This window comes from Myxine glutinosa, chromosome 5 (assembly GCF_964187855.1).
Source record: "Myxine glutinosa chromosome 5, kmMyxGlut1.1, whole genome shotgun sequence".
NCBI classification, from domain to species: Eukaryota; Metazoa; Chordata; class Myxini; order Myxiniformes; family Myxinidae; genus Myxine; species Myxine glutinosa.
Genome location: NC_136265.1, coordinates 69,283,885 through 69,299,705, shown reverse-complemented (window position 1 = coordinate 69,299,705; position 15,821 = coordinate 69,283,885). Strand labels below are relative to the sequence as shown.

Sequence of the window (15,821 nt, the reverse complement as noted above, 5' to 3'; positions counted from 1 at the left end):
GGATGAAGCACTAGTGGTTTTGGTATGCTATTAGCCATTTGATTAAGAAAATATTTTATGATCATCATTTATTGATTTTAATTATGCAATTAATCAATCAATTATTGTACACCTCTCCCTCCCAATACAGTCTCTCTATGTGCTGCATGGCGGCATTTCCGGGTTCCTAAGGCGCCCCGGCAATGCCTCGCTGGAGGATATTTATTTATTTGGCATGGGGGTGGTGTACTTTGAATGTATCTGTACTTGTATGGATTGTTTAGTTCAGCAGAAATGGTGTTACAAACTGTATGGAGAGCTGAGAGATATGCACACATCTCTGAGCTCTCTTCCCAAGGTTCGAATCTCAACCCAGGTATAAACTGTCAGCCAAGTTTTTACAGGCAGGACAAGCCATTAACATGTGTGTAGTCCCTCAGATGAACATTAATCTGGGCGTCTCCGTCTGCCAGAAATCGTTGGGGGACGTTAAAGATCCCATGTCATCCTTCGCAGAGGAGTGTTATCCCTGGCTCTCTGAACAAAATATTCTACTTCCTGCACAAATCACCTTCAGTCAATTGTCAAGCCTGGTCAGACCGGGACAAAAACATTCCCTAGCCGACCGGACAACAAAGTGGGAATAACTGTGGCCATTGAAGGACGAATACTCGTAGTACAGTAGCATAGTAAAAGTAATAGTTGTAGTAATAGTCGTGCAGAGGGAAAATCAGGCTCAAACATTCATTGAAATCGTTTTATTAAAAATATATCTATACCTATGTCCCCTTATTTACAAATTAATTTACCATTGCTTTGTTTGTAGCAAGACAACAGCGCACAATTTCTATCTTGATTCAGTGAGAAACAAAATAATTTGGTCAGAATGCTGGCGAGAATTCGCCTACTCTCTCTCTCTCCTTCTCAGAAAACACCGCACAATAATTATTTTGCTGATAATTTCTCCGACAGTTTTAGTCATAGTCGTCGTAGTAGTAGTAGTCATAGTAGTTTTAGTTAGTAGTCATAGTAGCCGTAGTAGTTGTAGTAGTAGGAGCACCAGTTGTAGCAGTAGTATGGCCAAAACGGTGCATGATATAAATTTGAATTCCTCCACCTGAGTAATACCTGTGAGGTTTCTGAGCAAACAAACTTCTCAAGCAAAGTAAGTCGGAATAATGTGGCAGCAATGATCTCAAACAGAAATAGTCATAACAGGAAGGCAGAGAATGAAGCTGATCTCTTTAAAAGTGATTGAAGACAGGAAACAGGTGAGTTTAAAAACACAAGATTTTGGAGAATGCTTGTTTCAAAATTGGCTCAAGGATAAAAAGCTAACCCAAACCCAACCGGGCGATTTGGAGAAAGAAAGGCTGCGCAATTCACTTCCTTTACAAATTGCCTTCGCCAACGTCGTGTCGACTGTCTCACCAACAATATCACACGGCTTTTTTTATTAGTATCTGTGTTTTCCGGTTTTGTCTCTTTCACAGCTTTGTTTATCAGTATTGCAGTATCTTTGTTTGCAGGTTTTGTTCCTTTTATGGCTTAGTTTATCAGTACTTTATCTATGTTTCCAGATGTTGTGATCTTCACGGCTTTGTGTTATCAGTACTGTATCTTTGTTTATGGGTTTTGTTCCTTTCCTCGCTTTGTTTATCAGTATCTGTGTTTACGGGTTTTGGTCCTTCCATGGCTTTGTTTATCAGTATCTGTGTTTACGGGTTTTGGTCCTTTCCTGGCTTTATCAGTATCTGTGTTTACGGGTTTTGTTCCTTCCGTGGCTTTGTTGATCAGTATCTGTGTTTACGGGTTTTGATCCTTTACTGGCTTTGTTTATCAGTATCTGTGTTTACGGGTTTTGGTCCTTTCCTGGCTTTATCAGTATCTGTGTTTACGGGTTTTGTTCCTTCCGTGGCTTTGTTGATCAGTATGTGTATTTACGGGTTTTGTTCCTTTCAGGGCTTTGTTTATAAATATATGTGTTTACGGGTTTTGGTCCTTTCCTGGCTTTGTTTATCAGTATGTGTATTTACGGGTTTTGTTCCTTTCATGGCTTTGTTCATAAATATCTGTGTTTAAGGGTTTTCTTTATTTTGTGGCTTTGTTTATCAGTATCTGTGTTTACGTTACAGGTTTTCTTCCTTTCATGGCTTTGTTTATCAGTATCTGTGTTTACGGGTTTTGTTCCTTACATGGCTTTGTTCATAAATATCTGTGTTTAAGGGTTTTCTTTATTTTGTGGCTTTGTTTATCAGTATCTGTGTTTACGTTACAGGTTTTCTTCCTTTCATGGCTTTGTTTATCAGTATCTGTGTTTACGTTACAGGTTTTCTTCCTTTCATGGCTTTGTTTATCAGTGTCTGTTTTCCGGTTTTCTTCCTTTCAGGCATTTGCTTATCAGTATCTTTGTTTTGGGTTTTCTTCCATTCACAGCTTTGTTTATCATTATCTATATTTATGGGTTTTGTTCCTTTCATGGCTTTGTTTATCAGTATCTTTGTTTATGGGTTTAGTTACTCATGAATTTGTTTATTTGTATCTTTGCTTTCAGGTCTTGTTCCAAATTGAATGAAAATACAATGTGCAACTGAATTCTGGTGTTTGTGAATATTGTTTTTTTTAAGTGCCATATTATGAAAATAGTAGAATTTGAATTGCAAGAGTCGGGGATTTGAAAGCACAGTTTTAAATGCATGATCCTTTCGCTCTGATTACAATGAGGCATCTGCAGGTGCGTTGCTCAGATACATACGAGTACACAGTGGGAAGCCGTAGAATCCAGGAACGCAACGGTCGCATCTCGGACCAGCCACGTTTGAGCCGCAGTGACATTTTCCCCCTGCAGTGCACTCATCTCGCTCCGTTCCACGTGGCTCACAATGGCATGCTACACACATGAAATGGGGAAAGTAGGTACATCATTCACTTAATAAATAACAACCCGCAATAACCTGTCACTATATTACCAAGAATCGTATGGACAAGATAAATTATGTTCGTATAATTGGAAGCTGGTTATTTTACAACCATAAAGCTGTTACCGTTACTGTACTGTATACATTACTTTGTTTCCTTGCATACAGTGCCTACAGAAAGTCTATGACCACTTTCAAAATTTTCACCTTTTGTTACCTTATATGAATGAATTCATTCATTCATTCATTCATTCATTGTTACCTTATAGTCTGGAATTAAATTGCATTAAATCAGACCTTTTTCCATCTATATTTATACATCATAACCCACAACTCCCAAGTGAAAAACAAATACGACAAATTTCAGAAAAAAATAATTAAAAATACAAAACTAGAATATCATGGTTGGATAAATGTCTGCCCCCCTTATCATAGGAATTGTAAATTAGTTCAGGTGTAACCAATCACCTTGAAAATCACACACCAAGTTAATTGAACTCCACCTGTGTTAAATTGTAGTGATTCTGATTATTTCAGAATAAAATCAGCTATTCCTGTAGGTTTCCTCTGCTGGGTAGTGCATTTTACAGCATAGACTCAACCATGAGCACCAAGGAATTTGCAAAAGACCTCCAGGATAAAGTTGTGGAAAAGCACAAATCAGGCGATCGGTATAAAAATATTTCAGAGGACTTAAATATCCATTGGAGCACAGACAAGCCAATCATTAAGAAGTGGCATGCATATGGTACCACCAAGACCCTACTATATCAGGCCATCCCTCCAACCTTCATGACAAAGCAAGGAAGAGACTGATCAGAGAGGCCACTAAGAGGCCAATGGCAACTTTGAAAGAGCTACAGGCCTTACACCAGTCAATGTGTGTATGTAACCACTGTATTCCAAACACTCCACAAGTCTGGCCTGTACAGTCATGGCAAGAAGGAAGCCATTACTCAAAAAAAGTCCACCTTGAGTCCCATTTTAAGTAAGCAAAAAAACACTCCAGAGATTCTGAAACCATGTGGCAAAAAGTTTTGTGGTCTGACGAAACCAAGATGGAACTTTTTGGCCTAAATGCAAAACATTACATTTGGCGCAAACCCAACACAGCACATCACCCAAAGAACACCATCCCTACTGCGAAGCATGGTGGTGGCAGCATCATATTATGGGGATGTTTTTCATCAGCAGGGACTGGGACACTTGTCAGGACAGAAGGGAAAATGGATGAAGCAAAAACAGAAAAATCCTAGAGGAAAAACTGCTGCCCTCTGCAAGAAAGCTGAAATTGTGATGGAAGGTCACCTTTCAGCATGACAATGACCCAAAGCACACAGCCAAAGCTACACTGGAGTGACTAAGGAACAAAAAGATAAATGTCCTTGATTGGCTGAGTCCGAGCCCCGACATAAATCCGATCGAAAATCTGTGGCATGATTTGCAGATTTCTGTCCATCAACACTCCCCACACAACTTGACCGAGCTTGAACAGTTTTGTACAGAAGAATGGGAAAATATTGCCCAATCAAGGTGTGCAAAGTTGGTAGAGACGTATCCCAACAGACTCACAGCTGTAATTGCTATCAAAGGTGCTTCCACCAAGTATTAGCTCAGGGGGGTGAACACTTATCCAACCAAGATATTCTAGTTTTGTATTTTTAATTAATTTTCTGAAATTTGTAGAATTTGTTTTTTCACTTGGAAGTTGTGAGTTACGATGTGTAAATGAAGGTGGAAAAAAGCCTGATTTAATGCAATTTAATTTCAGGCTATAAGGCAACAAAAGGTGAAATTTATGAAAGGGGTTGTAGACTTTCTATAGGCACTGTATATTACTCATCTGGGAGAAAAGTAAATTAATAAATACATTGGTTATTTCAATACAATACAAAATAATTCAAATGGTCAGCATGTCGTCGCTCGACTTACTCAAAATCTGATTTTAAAATGGATTTCCTTTTTTGACGGTTTCACGAGCTACAGGATAAGAGTTTATGATTTAATGCAGAGTGGAGAGTCAGCCAAGGATGATTAATAATTTTGAAATTAACTCTGGTAGATGCCATTAACTATGGACGGCAATCACATGCACGGCATCAAATATACATCCTCAGCCTCACCAAACTCAAATGGGTTGGGAATAAGAGAAAAAGTACATTTTAAAATAAATGATGAACTTTTAATGTGGATTTAACAATTAGTGTGAAATATAGACTCCAACGATACCCATTGCCATACGACAGCTCACCGACTCCGTGTAGCGACTACCTCGTGATAGATAAAGTGACTCCGGTTCAGAAGCAAGTACAGTATGATACTACACCTTCCAATTTATTTATTTATCTCCTGTCGTCATCGTTGTTAGTCCCAGCCACGTTTCAGGCTCTACCCCGACCAATAGTCCATGGTGGTGGGTTGGGTTTCAGGAGCCAAACTTCGTTGAGCTAGTCCTAAAATTTGTTCAGGGTGCTGGCCATAGCTCCCCTACTCATCGCCAAGGAAACAAAGGGATCTTTAACGTCCACCAACTAATGCCAGTAGATGCGACACCTGTTTTAAGGTCCATCCGAGGGACAGCACACGTTGTGATGGGACACCCTGGCAGTGACGCACCAATTTGATAGTTTACAGTGTCAGAAGTCAAACCGATATTATAAACTTAAAGGTAAGTGTGCTACCTCTTTTCTACATTGTCCAGCATCCTTGGACAATTAATGCATGAGCTCCTCAATGAGCATGAGGCCCATTTTAACTGAGATGTTTTCCAACCAATTAGAGAAACTCTTCTCAGTTAAAGAGCTGCATACATGTGCCCTACCGGCCTGGTGATGGAAGTTCTTTCCCGTCTCCTCGGTATGCTTGCCAATGTTGGGAACGTGAGATGAAATTGCCACAAATGGATAGCACTCGGGGTAGGTTTCGTAGCCAGGTGCACAGCGGTCACAGCGATCCCCAGAATAGTTGTTGCTGCACAAGCACTGGCCTGTGCGCTGATCACAGGTACTCTCAATATGGCCCTGTTCACATGGACACTCTACAGGGTGTGCGTAACAGAAGAATAAACGAAAGCAAATTAGGAAAAGGAAAATGATGATCGATCATACATAACATTCAAAAAAAGAAAGAGGATTCGGCACGAGGAGTGATGTACAATTCTATGTACTCTCATAACCATCATAATCTTCCTTTCTCTCCACCTCATTACCTGCAGATTCCCTTCCCTCTTCTTCCCCTCATCCCAAATTCCCCTATCTGTCCATTCTCAAATAGTTTCTCCTAATTTTCACCCCATCTCAAATCTTTTTCACCACCTTATGTATACAATATTCAGATGGATCCAAGCACCAGACCATATTTAGGCGTCCATTCGTGCTTTGTATATTTCTGAAACAAACTCCTGCAAGTAATTCTGGGAAATGAATTATAATGCCTCCTTGAGGGAAGGCCTTTCCATTTAGTATTTTCCCAAAATGGTTCACTCAAACAACATAACACTTTCGTAAAAGACAACAGGGTCAAACGATCATATCGCACCAGAAAAACATACAAAACAAAAAGTTACATTTACACAACAACAACATGCATTTTAAGGCCATTTTCCCTGCTAGAGCGGGGGTTAGCCTTGCGGTCCCCATGACAATCTTCTCCATTTTGCCCTATTTTCTGCATCTCTCCTTGTTAACCCCCTTGCCCGCATTTCTTCTTCCACCATCTTTAGCCAAGTCTTTCTCGGTCTTCCCCGTACTCTACTTCCTTCTACATTCATTTCCATCACTCTTCTCAACCAGTCACTTTCATCCTTCCTCAACACATGACCAAATCATCTCAACCTGTTCCTCTTCACAGCATCAATCACAGGCTATATTCCCATCATCTTTCACAATTCATCATTTGTCTTCCTCTCTCTCAACGATACTCCACACATCCACCGAACCATTCGCATTTCCACCGTTTCCAGCCTTCGTTGCTGCTCTACATTCATGACCCATGTCTCGCTCCCATAAATCATAACACTTCTCACACATGCAGCATACACCTTTCCCTTCAGCTTCAACGACACTCCCCTCCTCATCAGCACATCACTCAGTTCCCTAAACTTCTTCCATGCACATCTCACTCGAGCAACCGTTGCCGAGTCTGATCCACCTTCTCCATTCAGCATGTCTCCGAGGTAGCAAAATGTTTTCACACCTTCCAGCTTCACGCCGTCTCCAAGATCCAACTCAACATTTCCTCCATCTGCAGCTCCCTCTGTGCACACCTTACATTTGAATGTAGCTGCCACACTGGTTAATGACCCTCTTAGACCACTACATTTTTGATGAACCCACTCAGCGCACATTGTACATTGAATGGAGTTCACTCCGACACCCTTCCTGCACACAGCACATGACCACTTCCCAGTTCTTTCCACCTCACCACATGCTTTACCACTTGCCATCACCTTCGTCTTTCCTATATTCACCTCCATTGACCTTCTCTACCTGGCACTGCCAACTTGATGACATTTATTAAAGCATCACATGACGCTTAAGGAAACAAACCTGCCAGCTTCAAAATAGATACTTTTCCTCTAATACAAAACCCTTTTCCTTCTAATATCATCAAGTTCTGAACTTCACCGTTTTCCTCCAACGTCATCACGTTCACGTTATGAAATGTAATATCCCACGTGACGAAGAGTAATATCTGACGTGTGATGAAACCTAATATCCGACGTGTGATGAAACTTAATATTCGCAATGTCAACTTCACTGCTTTTCCTCGCCTCGTAAGCTTCAGCACTGCAGGTGTTTATTGATGTGATTTGTCGACTTCAGCAATGAGATCCTTTTTAAGAAGCTATGGGCACAAAGTACGCAGATCCGAGGGAAACCTTAAAATAACCCGCAACAGCACAACTCTAACAGAGAAACACAGTACAAGACAGTAGACCAGTGTAGACTTACCACGGCAGTATGGGTATGCATAATGCCCTTGGGCACACTGATAACAAAGAGGCCCAGAATAACCAGGGCGGCAGATACACTGGGCAGCATCGGGCAGGCGGCTGCAGGCCGCCGAGCCCACAGGGCTGCACTCGCACGCAGATGTCGCCGAGACGCACTTGCCATCACACTTTGCAGATACTGTACATAGCCAGGAGGGAAATGGGAAAATGGAGAAACATAACTGATTACACAGTAATACCCCGATTTACGTCTCCCCCTTTTACGTCGTTTCACACTTGAAAAGACTTGGTATTAGACGCGTGAGGTGACTTGGTAACAGATGTGTAATGCGACTTGCTATCCAGAGTATGATGCGACTTGGTAACAGATGTGTAATGCGACTTGCTATCCAGAGTATGATGCGACTTGGTATCACACGTGTGATGTGACTTGGCGTCTGATGCGTGATGCAACTTGGTATCAGACACATGATGCGACTTGGTATTAGACCTGTGATGCCACTTGTTATCCAACATGTGATGCAATTTGATATCTCATATGTGATGCATGGGACCCTGCTTATTCCATTAATTTTAATGAGAACAAGAATGACTGCACTGTACTCACAACCTGTGACAAAATCCGGTAACGGTCCGATTGGGAAACCGGAATTTAATGCGCTATTAAAAGATTGCTCTCGACACCTGTCATCCATGTCAGCCTCCACCACCGTTATATCAGATCGAGCCTATTCTTCACACAGTCACGGATTGTTTCTCCTCAAAGTGGGGCAGTTCAAAAAATCCGTAACCCTATGTTTTTTTAGAATGGCACATACCCTGCGTGCTGGCGGGCTTGATTAAACCTGACTTACAATTTTTATTCGACATTGATTCGATTTTCCGGGGTCCCTCATCAGGAGTAACACTTAAAGTTGCATGCATATATTTATTACGAATGAGCTTTGTTCCTTCTCCAAGTAATAACATTTCATGCACACATTTATTATGAATGAGTTGTTTTCCTTCTCCAAGTATTAACGTTTTTTTTTTTTGTTTTTTTTTTGGTATGCACAAACTTAATATTTAACATTTTAAATGCAAAATTTGCAAATTTGCAAATGCAAAATTTAATATTTTTTGGTATGTTGCATGCACAAATTTATTATGAATGAATTTTTTTTCCTTCTCCAAGTATTAGGTTGCATGCACACATTTACTATGAATGAGTTTTTTCCTACTCCAGGTAATATCATTTCATGCATGCATTTATTATGAATGAACATTTTTCCTTCTCCAAGTATTAGGTTGCATGCACATATTTATTATGAGAGTTTTTTTCCTTCTCCAAGTAATAACATTTCACGCACAAATTTATTATGAATGAGCATTTTTCCTTCTCCAAGTATTAGGTTGCACGCACACATTTATTATGAATGAATTTTTTTCCTTCTCCAAGTAATAACATTTCACGCACACATTTAATATTAATGAGTTTTCTTTCCTTCTCCAAGTTTTAGGTTGCATGCATACATTTATTATGAATGAGTTTTTTCCTTCTCCAAGTAATAACATTTCATGCACAAATTTATTATGAATGAGTTTTTTTCCTTCTCCAAGTAATAACATTTCATGCATACATTTATCATGAATGAGCATTTTTCCTTCTCCCAGTATTAGGTTGCATGCACACATTTAATATTCATGAGTTTTTTTTCCTTCTCCCAGTATTAGGTTGCATGCACAGATTTATTATGAATGAGTTTTTTTCCTTCTCCAAGTAATAACATTTCACGCACACATTTAATATTAATGAGTTTTTTTTCCTTCTCCCAGTATTAGGTTGCATGCACAGATTTATTATGAATGAGTTTTTTTCCTTCTCCAAGTAATAACATTTCATGCACAAATTTATTATGATCGAGTTTTTTTTCCTTCTCCAAGTAATAACATTGCATGCACAAATTTATTATGATTGAGTTTTTTTTCCTTTTCCAAGTATTAACGTTTTTTTTTTTCTTTGTTTTTTGGTATGCACAAATTTTATATTCAATATTTTTTATGCAAAATTTGCAAATTTGCAAATGCAAAATTTAATATTTTTTGGTATGTTGCATGCACAAATTTAATATGAATGAGTTTTTTTCCTTCTCCAAGTAATAACGTTGCATGCACAAATTTATTATGGATGAGTTTTTTTCGTTCTCCAAGTATGAACGTTGCATGAATGAATTTATTATGATTGTTTTTTTTTCCTTCTCTAAATATTAAGGTTGCATGCATACATTTATTATGAATGAGCGTTTTTTTCCTTCTCCAGGTAATAACGTTGCATGCACAAATTTAATATGAATGAGTTTTTTTCCTTCTCCAAGTATTAACGTTGCATGCACACATTTATTATGAATGAGCGTTTTTCCTTCTCCAGGTATTAGGTTGCATGCACACATTTATTATGAATGAGCGTTTTTCCTTCTCCAGGTATTAGGTTGCATGCACACATTTAATATGAATGAGTTTTTTTCCTTCTCCAAGTAATAACATTTCATGCACACATTTATTATGAATGAGCATTTTTCCTTCTCCAAGTATTAGGTTGCATGCACACATTTACTATGAATGAGTTTTTTTTCCTTCTCCAAGTATTAGGTTGCATGCACACATTTACTATGAATGAGTTTTTTTCCTTCTCCAGGTTATATCATTTCATGCACACATTTATTATGAATGAGCATTTTTCCTTCTCCAAGTATAAGGATTGCATGCACACATTTATTATGAATGAGGTTTTTTTCCTTCTCCAAGTATTAGGATGCACGCATACATTTATTATGAATGAGTTTTTTTCCTTCTCCAAGTAATAACATTTTACTCACACATTTATTATGAATGAGCATTTTCCCTTCTCCAACTATTAGGTTGCATGCACACATTTAATATTAATGAGTTTATTTCCCTTCTCCAACTATGAGGTTGCATGCACACATTTAATATTAATGAGTTTTTTTTCCTTCTCCAAGTATTAGGTTGAATGCACACATTTACTATGAATGAGTTTTTTTTCCTTCTCCAAGTATTAGGTTGCATGCACACATTTACTATGAATGAGTTTTTTTTCCTTCTCCCAGTATTAGGTTGCATGCACACATTTACTATGAATGAGTTTTTTTCCTTCTCCAAGTAATAACATTTCACGCACACATTTATTATGAATGATCATTTTTCCTTCTCCAAGTATTAGGTTGCACGCACACATTTATTATGAATGAATTTTTTTCCTTCTCCAAGTAATAACATTTCACGCACACATTTATTATGAATGAGCATTTTTCCTTCTCCCAGTATTAGGTTGCATGCACACATTTAATACGAATGAGTTTTTTTTCCTTCTCCCAGTATTAGGTTGCATGCACACATTTAATATTCATGAGTTTTTTTTCCTTCTCCCAGTATTAGGTTGCATGCACACATTTATTATGAATGAGTTTTTTTCCTTCTCCAAGTAATAACATTTCATGCACACATTTATTATGAATGAGCATTTTTCCTTCTCCCAGTATTAGGTTGCATGCACACATTTAATACGAATGAGTTTTTTTTTCCTTCTCCCAGTATTAGGTTGCATGCACACATTTATAATGAATGAGCATTTTTCCTTCTCCCAGTATTAGGTTGCATGCACACATTTAATATTCATGAGTTTTTTTTCCTTCTCCCAGTATTAGGTTGCATGCACACATTTATTATGAATGAGTTTTTTTCCTTCTCCAAGTAATAACATTTCATGCACACATTTATTAATGAATGAGCATTTTTCCTTCTCCAATTATTAGGTTGCATGCACACGTTGAGGAATCGCCCTCATTCCGTGGTGTGTTATATTGAGACTGATGTGGGGCAGTGAAAGGCGATCGGCGCATCCGCTGTTGTTTTAAGAGGAATCTTTGAAAGACATTGGTGCAATTATTTTTCAATATGAGAGAGATGAACTGTGCTGAATTAGACAGTGGAGTCTAATTACCTACAGTGACACAAGAGTTACTACACCAACAGTGACAATTTGTGGTGTGGTAGGCCCTCATATATTCATCCAGATTAGCCTTATCTAAATGCTGCCAAAGACCATGCGATGGGAACACGCTTTTCACAGGTCCAACAGGCCTTCCCCAAACGCGCTCTCACAGTGTGTTATTGCACAGCAAGTGCAGGCATGCGAGGAGGCCCAATGTAGGGGGACGTTGATAACCATGTCATGTGGAGCACTGTATTACTCACGGCAAGGTGGAGGTCAAACAGACAAATAAAAATGATATGATAAAAAATGATAAAAATGAATGACAATTCTGCTGAAGCTGACAAATAAAAAATCAAACAGACAAACCCATGACTTTGTGGTACTTCACATCTCGTATAGTGGGAGATAACACCACAAGTATGAAACTGTAATCATTAACACAGAGGACATCCCCAATTTGTCAAATGAGGTATCGTCCATTGGGGGAGAGAAATTACAATATTTTGGCAACAACAGTTATTGTGTGGTGGTATTACTGCAGGTGGTGGTGCAGAATCAGCAGTGATTACAAGAGTTACAAGTGGTTGGAGGAAGTTTAGGAAGTTGTTTCCCCTGTTGACATCAAGGGGGATCTCTCTCCAACTAAAGGGGAAACTTTATGCAGCTTGTGTTCGTAGTGCAATGTTGTATGGCAGTGAAACCTGGGCGATCAAAAAGGAGGATGAATGGAGGTGTGAACGAAATGAAATGAGAATGGTGAGATGGATGTGTGATGTAAAACTGAAGGGTAGGAAACCAAATGTGGAATTACGAGATAAGTTAGGTATAGTGAGCATTAGTGAAGTTATGCGTAGGGGTAGATCGAGGTGGTTCAGACATGTGGAAATGATGGGGGAGAGTAGCTGTGTGAAGAGGTGTATAAATATGAATGTGAATGGAAGGAGAGCTTGAGGCCGTCCGAGGAAAAAATGGGATGAGTTGCTGAGAGATTATCTCAGAGTCGAAGGACTAACAAGAGGTCGAGCAATGGATCGTGTGGCCTGGAAAGCAGCCATTGGGTGAATCAAGGCTTAAATATGCAAGCATGGAAACGGCCGTAAAATGAGGATGATGACAGTAATTTTTAAAAAACATTAAGAGCTCATTTGATAGTTGGGATTTTCTTGAATCAAAAGAAAGTTTTAAGACACAATAAGAGAGAAATACCGACTTAAGATAAAAAGAGAGCAAGAGAGATAAACAAAGGACATGGCTGACCAGCAGAGGGCAGCAGCAGCAAGTACAGTGATGTCACTTACTCAGCTTGGGGCCGATCTGCTGTCCCGTCCCTTCTGCAAGTGTCCCATTGTATGCAGCTGCAGGAAACACGACAAGGGCATCAAAGGCAGCATCAGGGGTCTTCATGTAATGAGATGACCTCACGTAATGTGACTCATTACTCGTTAGGATGTAGTCAGCATGTAAACTATAACTGATGCCACCAAAATGTTTCCACCAAATGAACAGTTTTGCAATCTCAACATCATTATGTGGATTACATGCGATGCAACACAGTACCGTGGGGCCATTCGCGATGACACTGTGGATAACCGTAGAATCCCTGTGCACAGCGTTCGCAGCGTGGGCCGGCATAGTTGTACAGACAGAAGCAGCGTCCGGTGCCTTGTTCGCAGGTGTTCTTTGTATGGCCGTGTTCACAAGAACACTCTGGAGAGCGTACAGAATGTGCAGGGAATGGAAAACAATGACAATTCACAAAGATTGAGGCAAAAAACGGTACAAAATGGAGCATTCAAGGGGATAAGAGAGAAGGAGAGAGTGAGGCAGAAAAAAAGGGTATAATTAGGTTATTTCACAATTTCTCTGAAATAACCCCAAAGTGGGTCCCGGTCGGTGTCTGGCCGTCCGTCCTACGCACAGCGCCTTCAGGAAGTATTCACACCCCTTGACTTCTTCACATTGCAAGGAGGCCCAATGTAGGGGGCCGTTGATAACCATGTCGTCGCCCGAAGCACCAGTCCATGTTGTTACAGCCTCAATTTAAAATCGATTAAATTGAGATTTTTCATCACTGATCTACCTCTACAGAACACTCCTTAACGTCAAAGTGGAATTGTTTTTTTTAGAATTCTGTACAAAATAATAAAAAATGAAAAGCTGAAATGTCTTAAGTCGATAATGGTTGAAATTTGCACAGAATTTGCATATCAGATCACTGAATTTAACCACCAATTATCTTTGAGGTCAAAAGGTCAACATAGGCCTAAATTCTCCCCTTCAAAACTCCCCCCCAACCCCTCCCATTCAAATCTCCCCCCATACCATTCCTCTCCAATTCTCCCTCCTCCTCCTCCTCCTCAAAGCTGCCTCCTCCCCACTTCGTCTCCCTTCTATCTCAAACCTCCACCCCACCCCCCCCCCCCACCAACCTTCTACTTTCCTCTGCCCCTTCTCAAACAACCCCTCACTGTGCCTCATCCCTTCACCATCAAACCTTTCATCCTCCTCATCCTTCCCTTTCTTGGAACTCTTCTGTAATCTCTGACACACTATCAACTGCTCTCCCTACCTCCCCCTCTCATCCTTCATCTTACCCTACTCCTCCTCTCCCCTGTCCTGTACCCAATGCTCCCCCTCTCTCTTCTTTAATGGTATGGACCTCAAACATCCGGGGCCTTCGCTCAAACCTGACTGATCTCTCCATACAGGTTGCTTCTGACAATCCAGACTTGATCTGCTTAACAGAGACTTTCCTCCTTCAAGATGTCTCTGATTCCTTAATATCTCTTCCTGGTTACTCCCTCCTCCGGTATGATAGACCTGAGCCTCGTCCTGGTGGTGGGGTGGCTATCTTTCTCAAAAACTCTCTTCCTCACTCTCCTTGCACTGCCCTCTCTCCTCCTCACCCCCAGGAGTACCTCTGGCTACGGCTTCCTCTCCGCTCCCACCTTTTGTTCATGTGTTCTGTACCGTCCTCCAAACAGTGATGACACCATTTATATTTCACTGTCTGACAACATGGACCAACTTCTATCCACTCATCCCAACTCTCTCTTCCTCATATGTGGCGACTTCATCTGTCATCATGCCAGCTGGCTGTGTGTGGGTTCCTCTCTCACCAGCCATGGCACCTCAGCAAAGAACTTCTGCGACTCATTGGGACTGACACAATCTGTCAATTTCCCAACCCGGATCTCAGCCAATGGAGTATCTGCTCTTCTAGACTTGTCGTGACAAACTTCCCTGATAATGTCTGCTGCTCCTCTTCGACTCCAATCGGCTCATCTGATCATGTGCTTGTCAAAGTGGACATCTCTCTGACCATTCTCAGAGAGCCTCCTCAGCGTCGACGAGTCTGGCATTTCACTCAGGCCGACTGGCACGGTCTGCAAGCAGCCATCAATCATCTGGACTGGTCTCCCATCTCCACTGCCTCTGACATCAATTCTTCCTGGGAATTCTTCCAAAGCAAACTGCTCTCTCTCATGCACAGATTTATCCCATCTCGTCTTCAGTTGTCTTACCCTTCCTCCCATCCATGGTACACTGAATCTTGTGGTGAGGCAGTTGCCCTGAAACAACTTGCCTTTGCCTCTTGCAAGGCTAATCCAACTGAAGGCAATCTCAGTTCCTTCCACCAAGCTCAGAACAAGTGTGTGTCTACCCTCAGGTGTGCCAGGAAGCACTATCTCTCCACACTCAAGAATGAACTCTCAAACCTGTCTCCTTCCTCCAAATCATGGTGGCGTCTGGTCAAATCCGTTTCTGGTGTTTGTTCCCCCCTTAATCCCCTCCCTTACCTCAAACGGCTACACAGTTGACATCGCACGTGACAAAGCCGAATGCCTCAACTGTGTGTTTGCCTCAAAATCTTTAGTTCCAAACCCATCTCTCTCTGTTCCCACCTTTCCCAGTCGAACCCAACTGCTCCTGGACTCTGTGTCCTTCTCTCCTGACAAGGTTGAGGAGTTTTTGT

General features: G+C 40.6%; 1 protein-coding gene across 2 annotated transcripts in view; it reads right to left on the bottom strand.

Moving 5' to 3' along the window:
* LAMA5 (laminin subunit alpha 5) overlaps positions 1–15,821 on the bottom strand; it is a 347,753-nt gene that overhangs the window by 236,112 nt on the left and 95,820 nt on the right. For both annotated transcript variants that reach the window (XM_078778157.1, XM_078778158.1), the window contains 5 exons: positions 13,403–13,552; positions 13,144–13,200; positions 7,850–8,029; positions 5,719–5,934; positions 2,735–2,869 (listed from right to left, as the gene is read on the bottom strand). In XM_078778157.1, coding sequence (XP_078634283.1) covers positions 2,735–2,869; positions 5,719–5,934; positions 7,850–8,029; positions 13,144–13,200; positions 13,403–13,552 — 738 coding nt within the window. The remainder of the gene's footprint in view (positions 1–2,734; positions 2,870–5,718; positions 5,935–7,849; positions 8,030–13,143; positions 13,201–13,402; positions 13,553–15,821) is intronic.